This window comes from Carcharhinus amblyrhynchos, chromosome 19 (genome assembly GCF_965287045.1).
Source record: "Carcharhinus amblyrhynchos chromosome 19, sCarAmb.v2.hapA, whole genome shotgun sequence".
Classification (NCBI taxonomy): Eukaryota; Metazoa; Chordata; class Chondrichthyes; order Carcharhiniformes; family Carcharhinidae; genus Carcharhinus; species Carcharhinus amblyrhynchos.
This window is the reverse complement of record NC_137342.1, coordinates 29043407-29059739: the sequence shown is the minus strand read 5'-3', so window position 1 is coordinate 29059739 and position 16333 is coordinate 29043407. Positions and strand designations below refer to the sequence as shown.

Here is a 16333-nt window from a genome sequence, read left to right as displayed (position 1 = left end):
ATCTCCAAACTCTGTAGCCAGGGGCTCAGCTCCTCCCTCTGTGACTGGACCCTAGACTTCATATACTCCTTATACACCTTTGACTGTGTGGCCAAATTTCCCTCCGACTCGATTTTCAAATTGCTGATGACACCGCTGTAGTTGGTTGGATCTCAAACAATGAGACATAATGTGATGACGATAATCTCTCTTTCAACACCAACAAAACGAAGGAGATAGACAGAAAGTGTAGTGGTCGAGAGCTTCAAGTTTCTAGATGTCCAGATCACCAAGAATCTGTCCTGGTCCTTCCATGCTGACACTATAATTAGGAAAGTCTATCAACTCCTCCACTTTCTCAGGAGGCTAAGGATATTTGCCATGTCCACGACAATTTTTACCAACTTTCACAGATGCAACATAGAAAGCATTCTTTCTAGTTGTATCACAGCTTGGTACGGCTCCTGCTCTGTCCAAGACTACAACAAACTACAAAGGATCGGAACGAAGTCCAGTCTATCAGGCAAACCAGCCTCCCATCCATTGACTCTGTCTACACTTTCCGCTGCCTCGGAAAAGCAGCCAGCTGAATCAATGACCTTACACACTCCGGATATACTCTCTTCCATCGGGAAAATGGTACAAAAGCCTGAGGACATGTACCAACTGACTTGACAACTGTCTCTTCCCTGCTCCCTTCAGACTTTTGAATAGACCTACCTCACATCTTCATCTAGCTATGACTGTAACACTGCATTCTGTACTCTCTCCTTTCCTTCTCTATGTAGAGTATGTTTTGTCTATATCGTGCACGAGAAACAATACTTTTCACTGTATTCTAATACATGTGAAAATAATAAATCATTCAAATCAAATTTACATTGATGGGAAGATGCCAGTGTTGGATGGGATAGACAAGATGAGCAGTCACACGACACAAAGTTATACTCCAACAGGTTTATTTGAAATCACAAGCTTTCAGAAGCTCCTTCGTGTGGTGTAGTTGAGAGAGGTGTGTAGGCGCAGAATACATAGGCAGAATGATGACAGCCCGACACTAATAGGTAATCAAGACTGTCAAAGGATAAGTATGGACAGTGTAGGCCAGCTGAATAACAAGTCTTTACAAGTAATTACGAGTGGTAATAAATATACGCAAGCAGTTAAGTATAATCAGTTTGTGTAAAATGTCGACAGGCTGTATAACAAGGGAAGGGATGATTTAAGAACTGTTGACCTAAGGATGACTTAAGATGTCCTCGGTTCTTAGGTCACCCTTCACTTGATGACACCACTGTCGTGGGTCGGATCTCAAACAATGATGAGACAGAGTACAGGAAAGAGATAGAGAATCATGTGAACCGGTACGACAATAATAATCTCTCCCTCAACGTCAACATAACGAAAGGGATAGTCACACCGATCCCTCTGCATTGAAGAATTCTGTAGTTGCTGTCTATTTAAATAATCTGCTTTTCTACAATTCCTGTTAAAGTGAACAATCTCTATTTTCTTACATTATACCCCATCTGCCAACATTTTGCTGACTCACTTAACCTACTTAATCTAATTTTGACTTCTCCTCACAATTTGCTTTCTACCTTTCTTTGTATCATCAGCAAATGTGGCAAAAATATTGTCCATTGCTTTTCATCCAAAACATTAATATAGACTGTAAATGGTTGCGGCCCCAGCACTGATCCTTGTAACTCTTTGTTAGTTATAGTATGGCAACCAAAAAATTAATCATTTATCCAGACTCTCTAGAATCATTATTATAGGATCATAGAATCCCCACAGTGCAGAAGGAAGCTTTTTGGCCCATCAAGTCTGAACCAACCACAATTCTACCCAAGCCCTATCCCCATAGCCCCTCATATTTACCCTGCTAATCTCCTGACACTAGGGTCAATTTGACATGGCCAATCAACCTAACCTGCAAATTTTGCACTGTGGGAGGAAACTGAAGCACCTGGAGGAAACCCATGTAGACATGGGGAGAACGTGCAGAGTTTGCAGTGACCCAAGTTGGGAATCGAACCGGGTTCCTGGCGCTGTGAGGCAGCAGTGTTAACCATAGTAACCCTACTTGTTACATCCTCGAAGAACTTTAATAAAATTTCAAATACGATTTCCCTTTTACAAAACTATTTTCAATCTGCCTGATTGTATTATGATTTTCAAAGTGTCCTGCTTCAATAATCGATTCTCTCATTTTCCCAATGACAGATGTTAGACTAACTGGCCTAGATATTGTCCTTAATGTCTCCCTCCTTACTTGAATCATCTCAAAAGTTAGAAAGCCTATTGTTGTACACTGTTTAGAATAATGAAATATAGGGTGGCAACATACAATGTAAATTACTCTACAGGATGATCTGCTTATAACAAAATTATTATATTGCAAGATCCATCATGAATTCAACCAAATGAAGAATAAAAATACTATTTGCTTTTAAATTGAGGAGGATCCCCATGTTTAGAAAAACTGCACTTTACACAAAACATCCTGTAGAACTTCGCGACTATCAAAAAATCTACCCTATGTCAAAAACAAAATGCTATTTGTGTTACTAATTAAATACAACTTAATTTTGTAGGGTTCAAATGCACATATTTTCAAGACAAATTCAACACTGCAGAATACTGTACCTTTAAGGACTTGTATGAAATAATCAAAAAATATACTTGCAGGCTGGATGGTTGCAAAAATGCATTCACATCAAAATAACCAGCTCTGCAATAGGTGGATACATTTTTCCAATGTAGTTAAACAGGTTAAATAAAAATAAAGTATCGGGTGGAAACTGGAGGGATTTTCCTTTGCGTTACTTAAAGAAGATTATTTGACTGAAACTATACATTTGTTAAGTTTGTATAAGAAACATTTAGCAATTGTCCTACCTACTGTAGTACCTACTTTGTCACGAAATACTCACAACTCCAGATGTTTTAGCCAATTTTATCAAACTGATCATAAAAATATTTTTAATTTGCTGCATTTGTGTGAGTACTACAAAGCTCACATTTCATAAACCACGATTGCTAAGTTAATCTGGCTCCAAACACCGAGTGCTAAGCCAGATATTGTTGTCACTATTCTTTGTCAATGAATGTATCTGCTTTCAGTACGGTGTGCTCGTGTACATAACAAATGTTGAGCGGCTGAATGGCCTACCTCTCCTTGATGTTCTTGTATTTTTCAATCAACTAAGAAGTCAATGGCTATTGTGGGTAGGAAGAAAAGTGGAATTGAGGGCACAGTCTGATCATCCATGATCATACTGCATGACAAAGCAGGCTTGAGGGGCAAAATGGCCTACTCCTGGACAGATTTCTGATGTCAGCTATTTATTTGTCCAGCAGCAAAAACTCAGAATTTTTACTATAAATATTGTATGGTTGAAAGCTTCCTGTGCTGATGGCTTTCTGTTTTGTGGTTCAGAGTGCATTGGCTTTTGCCCTTAAAAAACAGGCAGCACGGTGGTTAGCACTGCTGCCTTCCAGTGCCAGGGGCCTGGATTCAATTTAGCCTCAGGTCACTATCTGTGTGGAGTTTGCACATTCTCCCCATGTAGGCATGGGTTTTCATTGGGTGCTCCCCCATGAAGGATGTGCAGATTAGGTGGAATGGCTATGCCAAATTGGCCCTAGTGTCAGGAGATTAGCAGGGTAAATATGCGTGGTTACAGGAATAGGGGCTGGGTGGGGTTGTGGTTAGTGCAGACTTGATGGGCCGAATGGTCTTTTTCTGCACTGTAGGGATTCTATTCTATGAACAGATTGGCCCCACTTGTAAAGTAACAAGTGGCAGTGAACCCTTTTCTGGAGACAAATAGCTGATCCTTTTGGAAGGGAAATAAAGAATGCACATCAGACATTCTTTGGGTAAAATAGACATCCAAACAGCAGGCCAATCAAGTAATCATGCTAGTCTATTCCCTTGAATAAATACCATAGGCTTCAGTGTTCAGTGTGGTTTCTCTTAACGCATTGTGTAAAAACTGAAATATTTTTAAAAAAATCATGAAGAGGTTGCTGCACTATGGATTTAGGTGATGTGGCACATACTGACATTAAGAGTGCCATCTTATTCGAGCAACAAAAACAAATCATTGTTTCTGTCATTGTTGCCATGCATGTAACTGCAGAGACCATTTTAATTGATTACTTTGGGTCTCTTGCTCATTGGTAGGAGTGGTTACTAAGGGAACATTTGTTTCAGTGCAGCGCGCAGATAAAAAGGAGACGACCGCTGGAGTTCAAGCATTTGCTGTGTCCTGTTATGCACATATTAAGAACAGAGGTAATTTGAAAAAGACGTTTGCAGATGTTGCAGTTTCAAATGCCAGACATCAGTACAAGAAGTGCTCAAGTACGAGTTTAAAAAATGAATGAGTGAGAGAGAGAGCATAGCTTTAAACAATGCCTTTCTTCTAAAACTGCTCAAGGTCTTCTGATAGCGGAACAATAAACACAAATTAAGGCTCATGACAAGCACTATTCTTCTAGGGACACAGCAGTTTCATTTCATGGTGAGAACCTATCTTAGAATTATCAGATTATACATGTTTAATTTAAGTTGTTAGGATAGATCTTACTAATTTCGCTGCAAATTCTGAAAATTAAAAGCAGTCTATTCTAAAATCACATAAAATAATTCTGCAATATATCTTCATTTGGTATACACAAACTTCACAATATAAGAGCACCTTTTCCTAAAAATATTTAATTTTCCTTGTAGGAGATTATTCCTCTTCAATTTAGTTTTGTTTTTGCTTTGTGAAAAAACTGAATGTTGATTAGTTTGAATTTTATAAAAAAAGCAAATATTTTAGACAACATACTTTGCAACTAAAACAGAACAAAAGATGCAAGTGATGCATGGTATAGGTGACACTGACATCCCTTTCCTAAAACTAACTCCTTAGTGAATATTTTCATGAAATCAAAACAAATTACATCAGAACAAATGTAGAAATAAGATGTATAAACTCTTGATTAAAATCAAAAAAGATGGCTATATGAAAAGACTTTTCTTGAGAATAAAACAACAAAATTACTTAAAGTTACAGTACCTAGCTTCTGTCCACTGTTTCCAGATTGCAGCTTGTCTCCTTCAATTTTAAATGAGAAATACAAAGTTAACACAGAAACAGTCTCCAAGGTACAGAAAAAGACAAGCTCAGTTTCTATGCTGCTGCAGCTGATATCACTCATCTGGAGAAGAGCAAACAATATGCAGCAAGCAGTGAAGGTCACCTGTGTACCAGTCTTAGCTGCTCTCATTAACTATTATTTAGCAGCAAGATGCATTATCCAGCTACCAAATCAAAAAAAAGCAACTGAATTTGAAAAAAGAACGTGTACCCATGCTAAGCAAAGAAATGTAGATTTACTTACCATCATCTTTACATTCTTCTGGAAGCTTTGCCTTTCTACCTAAACGTGGATCAAGCCAGGATGTTGTTTTGGTGTTATGGCTAAGAATAAAATAAAAAGCTCTAGCTTTTTTTAAAATAATTGATTGTTCAAATTGCGATCAATACATTTAATCTGCTTACACAATCTAATTAACTATGCAAGAGATGCAACAGAAATTATTCAAAGCAGCTGCAGTTTTGGCAACATCAGGTCTTTATTAACTTATAATTTTAAGTTAAGCTGGAATAGAACATTTTCAAATTAAGTTGACTAAAAATGATCATCTAGAAGTTTTATAATAATTTGCTTAAAATTCCTTACTCGATAAAGTAGACTTCCCCCTTTTCTGTATATGCCATCTCCCAGTTATCAGGCAATGGACCCAAACCATCACCATCCTCGAGTTTGGCCTGTTTTTCTGAAACAGAATCTTCTCTTGTTCCCTTTGCAAGGCCATAGACTGGTGCAGCACAAGGATGTGAAAATATCTCACCTGAAGCATCAGTGCTTTTGTCTTCATGTTCACCAGATTCTGTTGGAAGATACAGATAATCAACCCAAGCAGGGATAGGGCATACCCCATGAAGTAATCACCAAAGTATTCATCCAGCTTTGTTGGATATCATTTGTTAGACAGAACCACAAATTTGGTACATTCAAAGGTGTTAATTAATCTCAATTTAAAACGGAATGTAACAAATTCTTTATGTAGCAAAGCAACTTGAAATATGAACACGTACAGCAGAGAGCCTATTAAATAAAATAGCAGTAACAACAAAGAATGGCAGACATGAGGACAGCCTCAGCTGGAATCTTGGGTTCATGTCACACTATCTGTAACCCCCACAACTTGCCTGCACTTGCAAAATCTCACTAACTTTCCTGTCTGGAAACAATACACATCTTTTTAACCTGTGCTTAATGCTCTCTCCACTCACATTGTCTGTACCATTAAGACTTGATTAGCTGTAAAGACTCACATTCCAATCATTATTCATGTAAATTGAGCTTGTGTCTTTATATGCCCTGTTTGTGATCAGAACTCCCACCCACCTGACGAAGGAATAGCCAGTTCCAAAAGCTAGTGGCGTTTGCTACGAATAAACCTATTGAACTTTAATCTGGTGTTGTGAGACTTCTTACTTTTGTTTAGAAACAGAGGTAGTTTTAAGTGATCTATGTTTGTATTGTTGGATGTTAGGAATAAGGTATAGATTTAAGTGAGTTTTATGAAGTGATTCTGTGTAAGGAAGGGTAAAACTTTAGTTGGATTAATGTTAAACAAAGGTGTTTGCAAGTATGACAGGTTTTGATTTCATTTTGAGCTGTGTCTCTATTGTGCTTAAGAGAGTTTACAGCGTGAAATGTAAACAAGAGCTCAGAGAAAGAATGAGATGTTACTTAACAACCAGGGGCCACTTCAGCAAAAAGACTTCTGGAATTTACCTGAATCCAAAGCAGTTGGAACCTAACAGTAGAGAATAGCTTTCAGAGACATACGAGAAGCATGAAAGCCAAACAATGTGTAATGGGCAAGAAAGCTAGTTCCAGAAATTAGGCAATAAGAGAGGTTCTAATGAAGATTGAAGTAAAATAGAAAATAGGAACTGGAATTTGAGCAGGTACTGAACATTAAAGTTAAAGGCAGAACTGTAAAGAGCAGAGATGATGGGTTTGGGTACAGTAAAAACAATCGTTAAGTTTGGTGTTCTTATTTCCAGTTATTCCAAAGCAATAGCATTCTGTTGAGGACTGAAAACCTGAGAGATTGGATGGAAGTTTGAAGGCACATAGCAATTCAAGATAAAACAGTACAGAAAAGAGTGTTGGAAATCCTGGAGGTGGATCCTTGCTGAAAACAGCTAAGGCAAAGTATTGTTTGAGAGGAGATTCTAAGGTTTGTCTTTTGAGAGTGGAATTGAGAAACACTTGTGTGACAATCATCCAGGGGAATTTGAGGAGAAATCCATGAAAGTATGATTGGGTGGGATCGACCAATGGTTCTGAGTGGTGCATCTAACACAGCTAGCCTGTTTGTTTAAAAGGGCTATGTATTTTACTGAAAACCTTATAGCAGCAGTTGTGTTTTGTATTTTGTAAGTTGTACAGTGTTATTCCTAAAATTGACGTACATTTATGAAGATAAGTGGCAATGAAGGGGTGTTGTATCATCGTCAAATTTTTCATGTTTAATAAATGTTTTTTGGTGTTAAAAATCAATGGCAGTCCTGTGACTGTATTCTTCCATGTTTTCTGAATAAAATAGAAGTTATGGTTTTTTGAGCCAGGGTTCCATTCTGGGACCTTCTTGTTCAGAAGGACACCAACTGGGATCACAACACTTTTAGTCAATCTGCTTTTAAAAAAATGGCTTATCCACTTGCTCTTGGCCATGCCAACCATATTCTGGTGTGGCAGTATAATATTCAAGCTCAACTGCCTGTTGATCATTTTTAAAAAAATGGAGGGCAGGCTGCTAATTCTGGCACCTGATCGCCTATGGGGAATGATTGGGTGGGCGAGATGACGGAGGGTTTTACAAGTCACCTACCGAAAACACATCTATATGGGGGGGTGGGGGGGGAGGAAAAAATCCAGGTAGAAATCACTTGACCTTTTATGCTATTAGTCTCACTGTAGACATCCATGAAAAGCTACAGCTTGTAGAATGAGGTATAACTGGGATTATAACAGTACACTAAGTTCAAAATTACTGCTAAAGAACTTCTCTGACCCTGAAGACTAATTTTACATTGATGAAATGTCAAACCTCTTCATTATAATAGTTTTTTAAAAAGCTTTTGAATGATGATTTATCTTCTACCTTAAGCCCATTTGTATGGCGCGATCATTTATTTAACTTCTCTGTTGAATTTCATTAAATGTGAAGCAGGGTCAGAGGAGGTGAGCCAGTGAGGATTGCGTGAGAGGTGAGGAAATGGCCTGGTTTCTCGCAAACTTAGTGGTTGCATTTTGCCAGTGTAATCAGCCTTGCACCTTGGTTTTAATATTCATCTTCTATTTCACATATTATTAGTGAGTCCTGGATGCAACTGTACAGGCTTACTTGCTTTCATGGCTTCGCCAGTGGAGGCTCTCACTGGCAAAGGTCACATATGGTTCCTAGTAACAGGAACTAGAAGTGATGGCCTTGCTGGTAGGACCGGAGACAACTGAAGCCCCCTGGATGATCGGGGGCAAGGCCAGTCTGGACCCTGGCACTGCCAGTCGGGCACCCTGGCAGTGCCCATCAGGCAGTGCCAAGGGTCAGGACTATGACGGGGTAGGGCTATAACAGGAAGGCAGGAGGTTATTCTACTATGATTGGTAGGGGAGGGAGCAGCAATTGGGCAAGGAGGTCACTTATTGGCGGGGGGAGGGTGAGGTAACAGATCTCTCATGCAGAGATGAAGGTGCATGTGTATAGCAACCCTTGCAGTCAACACCCAGCTTCTCAGCAAGAATGGACTCCATCCACTTCCCTACAGGCATGAATCACACTTTGCCACTTTTTTTGCACTAAGTGCCATACGATTGTCTGTGGCAGCTCCCCCCCACCACACACAAATGGGTGCAATTCTCTCCTGTCTTCACCCTTGTTTGGCACTTCAAATTTTTTGGGTAAGATCGCCCCCAGAATGTTTTACTTCCTAGTTTGTTGTATCCAAAAATATTTTACAGGATTGGCTGCTTACCCTGCTTGATGAAACAATTGTTGTTAAGTGCCAGAGATCTCCTTGAACTGATGTCAGAATGAAATTAATGTCAGGTAAGAGGAAATCCTCGCCACAGGGATTGAGTGATTTTTGTACATTTTATATGTTGTCATACATATCTGACATAAGTGCCATATAGCGATCTCTGTGGGCTGTTTTCTTCAGGGTCAGTAATGAGCACCTTCACTTTATTGCTGATTGCAAAATCTAGGCACTTTCATCAGATACATATGTCAAATATAAAACTACAGCTCAAAATAGCCTCAAAATTAAACAATTTGTCAAATGAAAACAAAGAGTTATGAAGTGAAATTCAGCAGGATAAATCCCACTCACCTGACGAAGGAGCAGCAAGTTCCGAAAGCTAGTGGATTTTGCTACCAAATAAACCTGTTGGACTTTAACCTGGTGTTATGAGACTTCTTACTGCATTCACTATACCAGAGTGTGATGGATGCTGAAACTTTGAATAAATTTAATGAAGAAGTAGGCAGATGTTTAATTAGTAAAGGTTGAAAGGCTATGGTGAATGGGCAGGAAAGTGGAGTTGAGACTGAGATAAGATCAACCATGATCGTATTAAATGTCAGAACAGGTTCAAGGAGCTGGACTGCCTACTCCTGCTCTTAGTTCTTCTGATTCTTTTCACTGAAAATCCAACATCCATTCACTGAAAACTTTGACAACATGCACCTACAATTTTTCCGATCTGGACTTATATGTTCACAATACAAAACTGAATCACTAATCCATCTGCCCTTTACCACAACTCTGTAATGACTCACCTGAGGCTTGTGGCAGATTATTTACATTAGGAGCATATTAATCAAACTTTTTCGAATGAATAATATTCATTTTCAGGACTGTTACGAATTAGTCAATAATATCAAGTGAAAGATATTAGGCTTGGCTCAATGCTGACGTTCTTTCCTCACTGAGCCAGATGATCAAAGGTTCAAGACCCATTTTATAGTTTTATGCATACAATAGAGGCCAAGTCTTCAGAGTACAGTAAGAACTCTCACAACTCAGGTTAAAGTTCAACAGCTTTATTTGGAATCATGAACTTTTGGAGCGCTGTTCCTTCATCAGGTGAGTCAGTTTTCATCCTGTTGAATGGCAGAGCAGTTTGAGGGGCTGAATGGCCTACTCCTGCTCCTTGTTTGTATGTTCAGATGTTTGAATAAGCTATATGGCTCCTTGGGTCTGATCTGCTATTTGATAAGTTGGTGGGTGATATGATTGTGGCCTAAACCCCTTTTTCCTTGTTACCCCTGATACCCTTTGACTCTGTTACTCATCAAGAATCTATCTACCACTGACTTAAAAATATTCCATGACCCTGTTCTTTTTGACAGACTCACAGGACTCAGAGAAAAATACTCCTCATTTTCACCTTAAATGCTCTCCCCAGGTGGGGGTGTCCACCTTATCAATTCCCTTCAGGGCGTTGTATGTTTCAATATGATCGCCTTGTGTTCTTTTAAACTCCAGTGGATATGAACATACATCTGAATGTACGAATTGGAAGCAGGAGTAGGCCTTCAGCCCTTTGAGCCTGATCTGCCATCGAATAATGGCTGATATTATAACCTCAACTCTACATTCCCACCCACCCACCCCCGATAATCCGCTTATCAAGGAAATATTTAGTTCTGTCTTAAAACTATTCAAATACTCTGCTTCCAATACCTTTTGAGAAAAACTTTTCCAAAGATTCATGACTCAGAGAGAAAAATTATCCTTATTTCTGTCTTGAGTGGGCAACTCCTTGTTTTTAAACAGTGACACTTTGTGTTCATATCTATGAGGTTCTATTGATGAATATTAAATACCTAGTAGTTCAAGGTAACAAAGTGAACAGGTGTTGGGTATTGAATAATTAATTACACTCAGATGTGTATATATAAAGAAGAGTCTGCCAACACTAGGAAAGAATCAAGAGAAGGTTTGCTGTACTGCCCCAATGTGGGCAAAACTATACTTAAGGAAAATAAACTTTCATACAAGAGAAGTGCCAGGCATCTCTATAAGATGGCCCGTTTGAAGGAAATAAATTTTGAAAACTGGACTTAGCAGTTTATTTGTTTCATGGAACTTATTTCAATACAAACAAATGCACATCCTTGAGTGTGAAGGAGAGCTTCAACTTTCCCTGAAAACAAGTAAAAAGTTAGCAGAACAACCAGGATATTGGAATAATTTTGGGTGCATGCTACATTTGAATGCTGCCAACACTCAATCAACATCCCACTGCAGCTTGGCAGTTTTCAGAACACAATCTAAGGAATGTCAGGTTTGGGAATGTGGCAAGTATGGATCTGAGAGCAGATCACATAATTTTACAGTGCTCATCCTGGTTCCTCCTGTAATTCTAGGCTTTTTCTTGAGTGGCTATCAGTAGTCCATTCAGCTGCCTTGTACAAATGCCCCCTGAACACGTTACCCTCACTCCTCACCCTGTCAACTAGCTGTTCATTTTTCAGGTGACACACTAGGGGACCACTGGTCGAAAATCATTCTCAAAAATCATCAATTTATCTAAAGAGTTTTCTGCCTTAGGTTTGTGTGCAACCAACAGTGAAAGAAAGTAATATCTGATTGCTCGACTCTAAAAGCTTTCAGTTCTATCTTCCATGCAGTCTGAATGATTGATTCTGACAACCTTAGTGAGAAAAGCCGATTTGCCTGTGAAACACCAGCAAGCTGAAATAACAAATGAAATGCTGACTGTCAGCTTAAAATGCTGATGTTCAGCAAAGATGGTCAAAACAGAGTCAGGGAATTAAGTAGCTACTTATACAAGCAGTCTAGAGAAGCTTGCCACTTCTCATGAAAGTGATCTTCTTTACCTCTTACTGTAACTGCCTACTTTAAGGCTATGCATCCATACACTCCTGAAAGTACAGCCAAAAATACATTCTTAGATATTCAATTTTTCTGTAATCAGCATGTACACTTAAATGTCTACCTTCAGACAGATAACAGCAATATTCTCAGCTAGAATAGAAAATCATGAAAAATTGATGCTAGTTATCAGTATTAATTAATACTTTGGAGCCTGGAAATGTGAAATAAAACAGGGAATACTTAACAGGTCTAGCAGCATCTGAAGAGAGAGAAGTAATGTTAATACTTTGAGTCATAGAAAGGTAGATATATGACGGACTTTTGCTCTTAAAAAGGGGGAATGGGAGGAAGACCAAAAGGGAAGTTCTGGCATAAAGTGGATGATGGGATAAACATATAATGGAACAAAAGGCAAAAGGAATGGTAACAGCTGCATTAAAGAAACAAAGCATTTGCTCAGAGTGAGTATAAATGACAGAATGATGAACAGCTTTTTCCAAAAACAAAAAACATGAAAAATAAAGTTCAGATTGGCATTTGGCAAAAAGATAATATCAAAATGGAGCAGCGTTCATGGTCTGAGATTGTTGAACTCAATGTCGAGTCCAGAAAGCTATAAAGTGCCTAACAGTAAGATGAGGTACTGTTCCTCAAGCCTTCACTGAGTTTCACTGCAACACTGTAGCAAGCTGAGGTCAGAAATGTGAGCATGAAAATAAGGTGGTGAATTAAAATGGCAAGCAACTGGAAGCTTGCAGTTGTACTTGCAGCCTGGGCAGAGGTGTTCTGCACAACAAAGCAGTCACTCAACTATTTTTGGCCTCCCTGATGTACGGGAGACTGTGAGCAGTAAATACAGTATGTTAATCAAAAGTAGCACAAGTAAATTGCTATTTTACCTGGAAGGATAGTTTGAGAAAAAGAGGAAGTTAAAGGGCAGATATTACTATTGCATGGGAAGGTATCATGGGAAGGGAACAAAGTCTTGGGGAGATTGAGGAATGGTCCCTTTGGGGTGCTAACAGGGGAAGGGCAGATTTAAAAAAAAATTATTTTACAGGACGTGCGTGTTGCAGACCATGCCAGCACTTATTGCCTATTCTTAATTGCTCTTTGGAGGTGAGCTGCTTTCTTGAACTGTTGCAGTCCATGTGTTGTGGGTACACCCTCAGTGCTGTTGGGGATGAAGTCCCAGGTGATATAGTTCCAAGTCAGGACGATGAAAATTGGAGAGCAGCTTGCAGGTGCTGATGTTCCAATGCACCTGCTGCTATTGTCTTTCCAAGTGGCTGAAGTTTTGGAAAGTACTGTTGGAAGAGCCTGGTGAATAGCTGCAGTGCATCTTGTAGATACTGCTGCCACTGATAGTTGTGGTGGAGGAAGTGAATATTGAAGTGGTGGAAGGGGTGCCAATCAAGGGGGCTACTTTGTCCTGAATGGTGTTCAGCTTCTTAAGTATTATTGGAGCTGCACTCATCTAGCAAGTGGAGAGTATTCCATCACACTTCTGAGTTGTGCCCTGTAGATGATGGACAGGCTTTGTGGAGTCAGGAAGTGAGTTACCCACTTCAGAATTTCTGGTCTTTGATCTGTTCTTATAGCCAAAGAGACAGATTTTCCACTCCTGCTTTCATCATGGGCGCATAACAGGCAGACTTATACTTACATAAGAACATAAGAAATAGGAGCAGGAGTAGGCCATCTAGCCCTTCGAGCCTGCCCCGCCATTCAATAAGATCATGGCTGATCTGTCGTGGCTCAGTTCCACATTCCCGCCCTCTCCCCATAACCCTTAATCCCCTCGCTTATCAAAAACCCATCAACCCGTGTCTTAAAAATATTTAGCGAGGCAGCCTCCACCACTTCAACGGGCAGAGAATTCCAGAGATTCACCACTCTTTGAGTGAAGAAGTTCCTCGTCAACTCTGTTCTAAACCGCCCTCCCTTTATCTTGAGGCTGTGCCCCCTAGTCCTACTGTCCTTTCTGAGCGGGAAGAGTCTCTCCACCTCTATCCTATCCATCCCATTCATCATCTTATACGTCTCAATGAGATCTCCCCTCATTCTTCTAAACTCTAACGAGTACAAGCCTAGTTTATTCAGCCTCTCCTCATAGCTCAACCCCCTCAACTCCGGCATCAGCCTAGTAAACCTCCTCTGCACTCCCTCCAAGGCCAAAATATCCTTGCGTAAGTGCAGCGACCAAAACTGCACACAGTACTCCAGCTGCGGCCTCACCAATGCCCTATACAGCTGCAGCAAGACCTCCCTACTTTTATATTCAATCCCCCTTGCTATGAAGGCCAGCATCCCATTAGCCTTCCTGACCACCTGCTGCATCTGCAGGCTGGGTTTTTGCGACTCGTGCACAAGGACCCTGAGGTCCCTCTGCACCGTCGCCTGCTGCAGTTTTTCGCCACGTAAGTAACTTCTGGGAGCCCCATGCTCTGTTCAGTGTCAGTGCTCTCCAACAATGTCACACCCTGCTACACCCCCTTCCTCTACCCCACTGGCACTTCAACCCCCCCCCAGTGACAGCAAGACCAGTTCACCAGTGATGTCAAAATCTGCCCTATCAAGCCCCACCCCGAAATGGTGTCAATCCTCACTCCCAAATGATATCATTGCCCTCTTGACCATGTCCATCTTCAGCTCACATAATGTAAGCCACAAAAATACATAAAAGTGCTGCTGAGATTTTCCAGCGTCCTCTCTTTTGGTTTCAGAAAAGTACACAAATCACTGCTCCAATGCCTTTTAACTTAAAACAAGCCTATAATTGATGAATTGAATTCAAACTTATAATGCAAACCACAGGAACCCAAAAACGTACATGTATACAAATCACTAATCACTGCTTCAGTGCTTTGCAATGGATAAAAACAAGCTTATAATTATGAATTGATATACTTTTGGGAGCCCCATGCTCTGTTGTGTCAGGGCTCTCCAATCATCTCACACCCTGCCACTCCCCCTTTCCTGTACCCCACTGGTACTTCACACCACCACCCCCACACCGTGACAGCAAGGCCAGTTCACCAGTGACGTCAAATCCACAATACAAGCCACAAAAGTACAAAAAAAAGTGACAAATCACTGCCTAACAACTTTATGAAAACAAACCTACAATTGATCAATTGAAGTCCAGGCCTGCCTCTGTCAGCTTGGTGGTAGAGATGGTTAATATTGTGATCTTTGTGTCTTGAGGCAAACAAACACGGAACTGGCCAATGAGCAATGAGATGGAGAAATTAGCTGATGAAATTATTGCAGCACAGCACAAGCCAGTGTAGGACAGAATAAGCCAGAAAACGTCCAATGCAGGAACAAATACACCATTCAAGTAGAGTTCACTGAGTCCAAGTCCAATATCAATAGCTTTGCTCGCAACTGTCCGGCGGATTTCATTCTTTGCCCAAGAGACATTCTGAAGGCCAGTATCAAAAACGATGGGAAAGGGTGGTTACTCACCAGTTATACCTGGCTGCATGTGAAAGCCATCACCAATTGTGGTAGTCCCATTTGAAAAAAAGAATTTAAACAAGAGAATACAAAAAGGGACGTATTTTTAAGCTTTTCTTGCTTCATCAGCTGTTTGCAGTTCATGGCAATTTAGATAGCTTTTCTTTTGCACTTTATCTTCACGTTATTATCATGGGTAAAATCCTAAATGGATGCATCTTCAATTGTCAATATTGCTGAACTTGTCAAATATTCCTGACTCATCATACTTCACAGATTAGTTTTAACTCTTTTGATACAGACAAAGAAAGTTCATTGAAAGGATTTCTGACAGGTAAATAATTTCAGAATGGTTTCCACATTGGGAAAGGTTGCCTACAAACCATCACATATAAGTCTGTACAAATCAGCTGATGATCTCAAAGCACAGAGCCCATCAATATCAATGAAATGAACGAACTGTTTCACTTAATTTTCAAGAAGACTTGTGCCTATATTCTCCCAGTAGAATTCAGCTTATTAATGCAAAGGCTCTTAATATTCTCATCCAAACTTCTGCCGAAAAGCACTGAAAATAATTCAATAGTTTTCTTCAGATTCACTTCTACACTGCAATTGCACCATTATTGTGTCACAAGTAACACTGAGATTTTCAATCATGATCTCCTCCTTCTCTTTTAAACTGATTTAATTGTCTCTAGTTTCATCAAAAAATAACTTCCTGCATCCTGAATGCTTCTCACCATCAGAAGGAACTGTATTCATTGTTAAAGTTAATGTCTCTGCTTTCACTGAGATGTAGTCACTTTGAACTTTCATGACAAAACTTCTAACTTAGGCTAACAATTGTGAAGCATTCAATAATGTTGTACCAACATTTTGCAGCAATTTGCTGACAGCAC

At 39.8% G+C, this 16333-nt stretch overlaps 1 protein-coding gene across 17 annotated transcripts in view; it reads right to left on the bottom strand.

Annotated features, from left to right (window-relative positions):
• magi2a (membrane associated guanylate kinase, WW and PDZ domain containing 2a) overlaps positions 1-16333 on the bottom strand; it is a 720803-nt gene that overhangs the window by 190747 nt on the left and 513723 nt on the right. For 13 of the 17 annotated variants that reach the window (XM_080207433.1, XM_080207434.1, XM_080207420.1 and 10 more), the window contains 3 exons: positions 5725-5935; positions 5383-5462; positions 5058-5096 (listed from right to left, as the gene is read on the bottom strand). In XM_080207433.1, the coding sequence (XP_080063559.1) occupies positions 5058-5096; positions 5383-5462; positions 5725-5935 (330 nt within the window). The remainder of the gene's footprint in view (positions 1-5057; positions 5097-5382; positions 5463-5724; positions 5936-16333) is intronic. The other 4 variants (XM_080207435.1, XM_080207421.1, XM_080207427.1 and 1 more) reach the window with 1 other exon arrangement.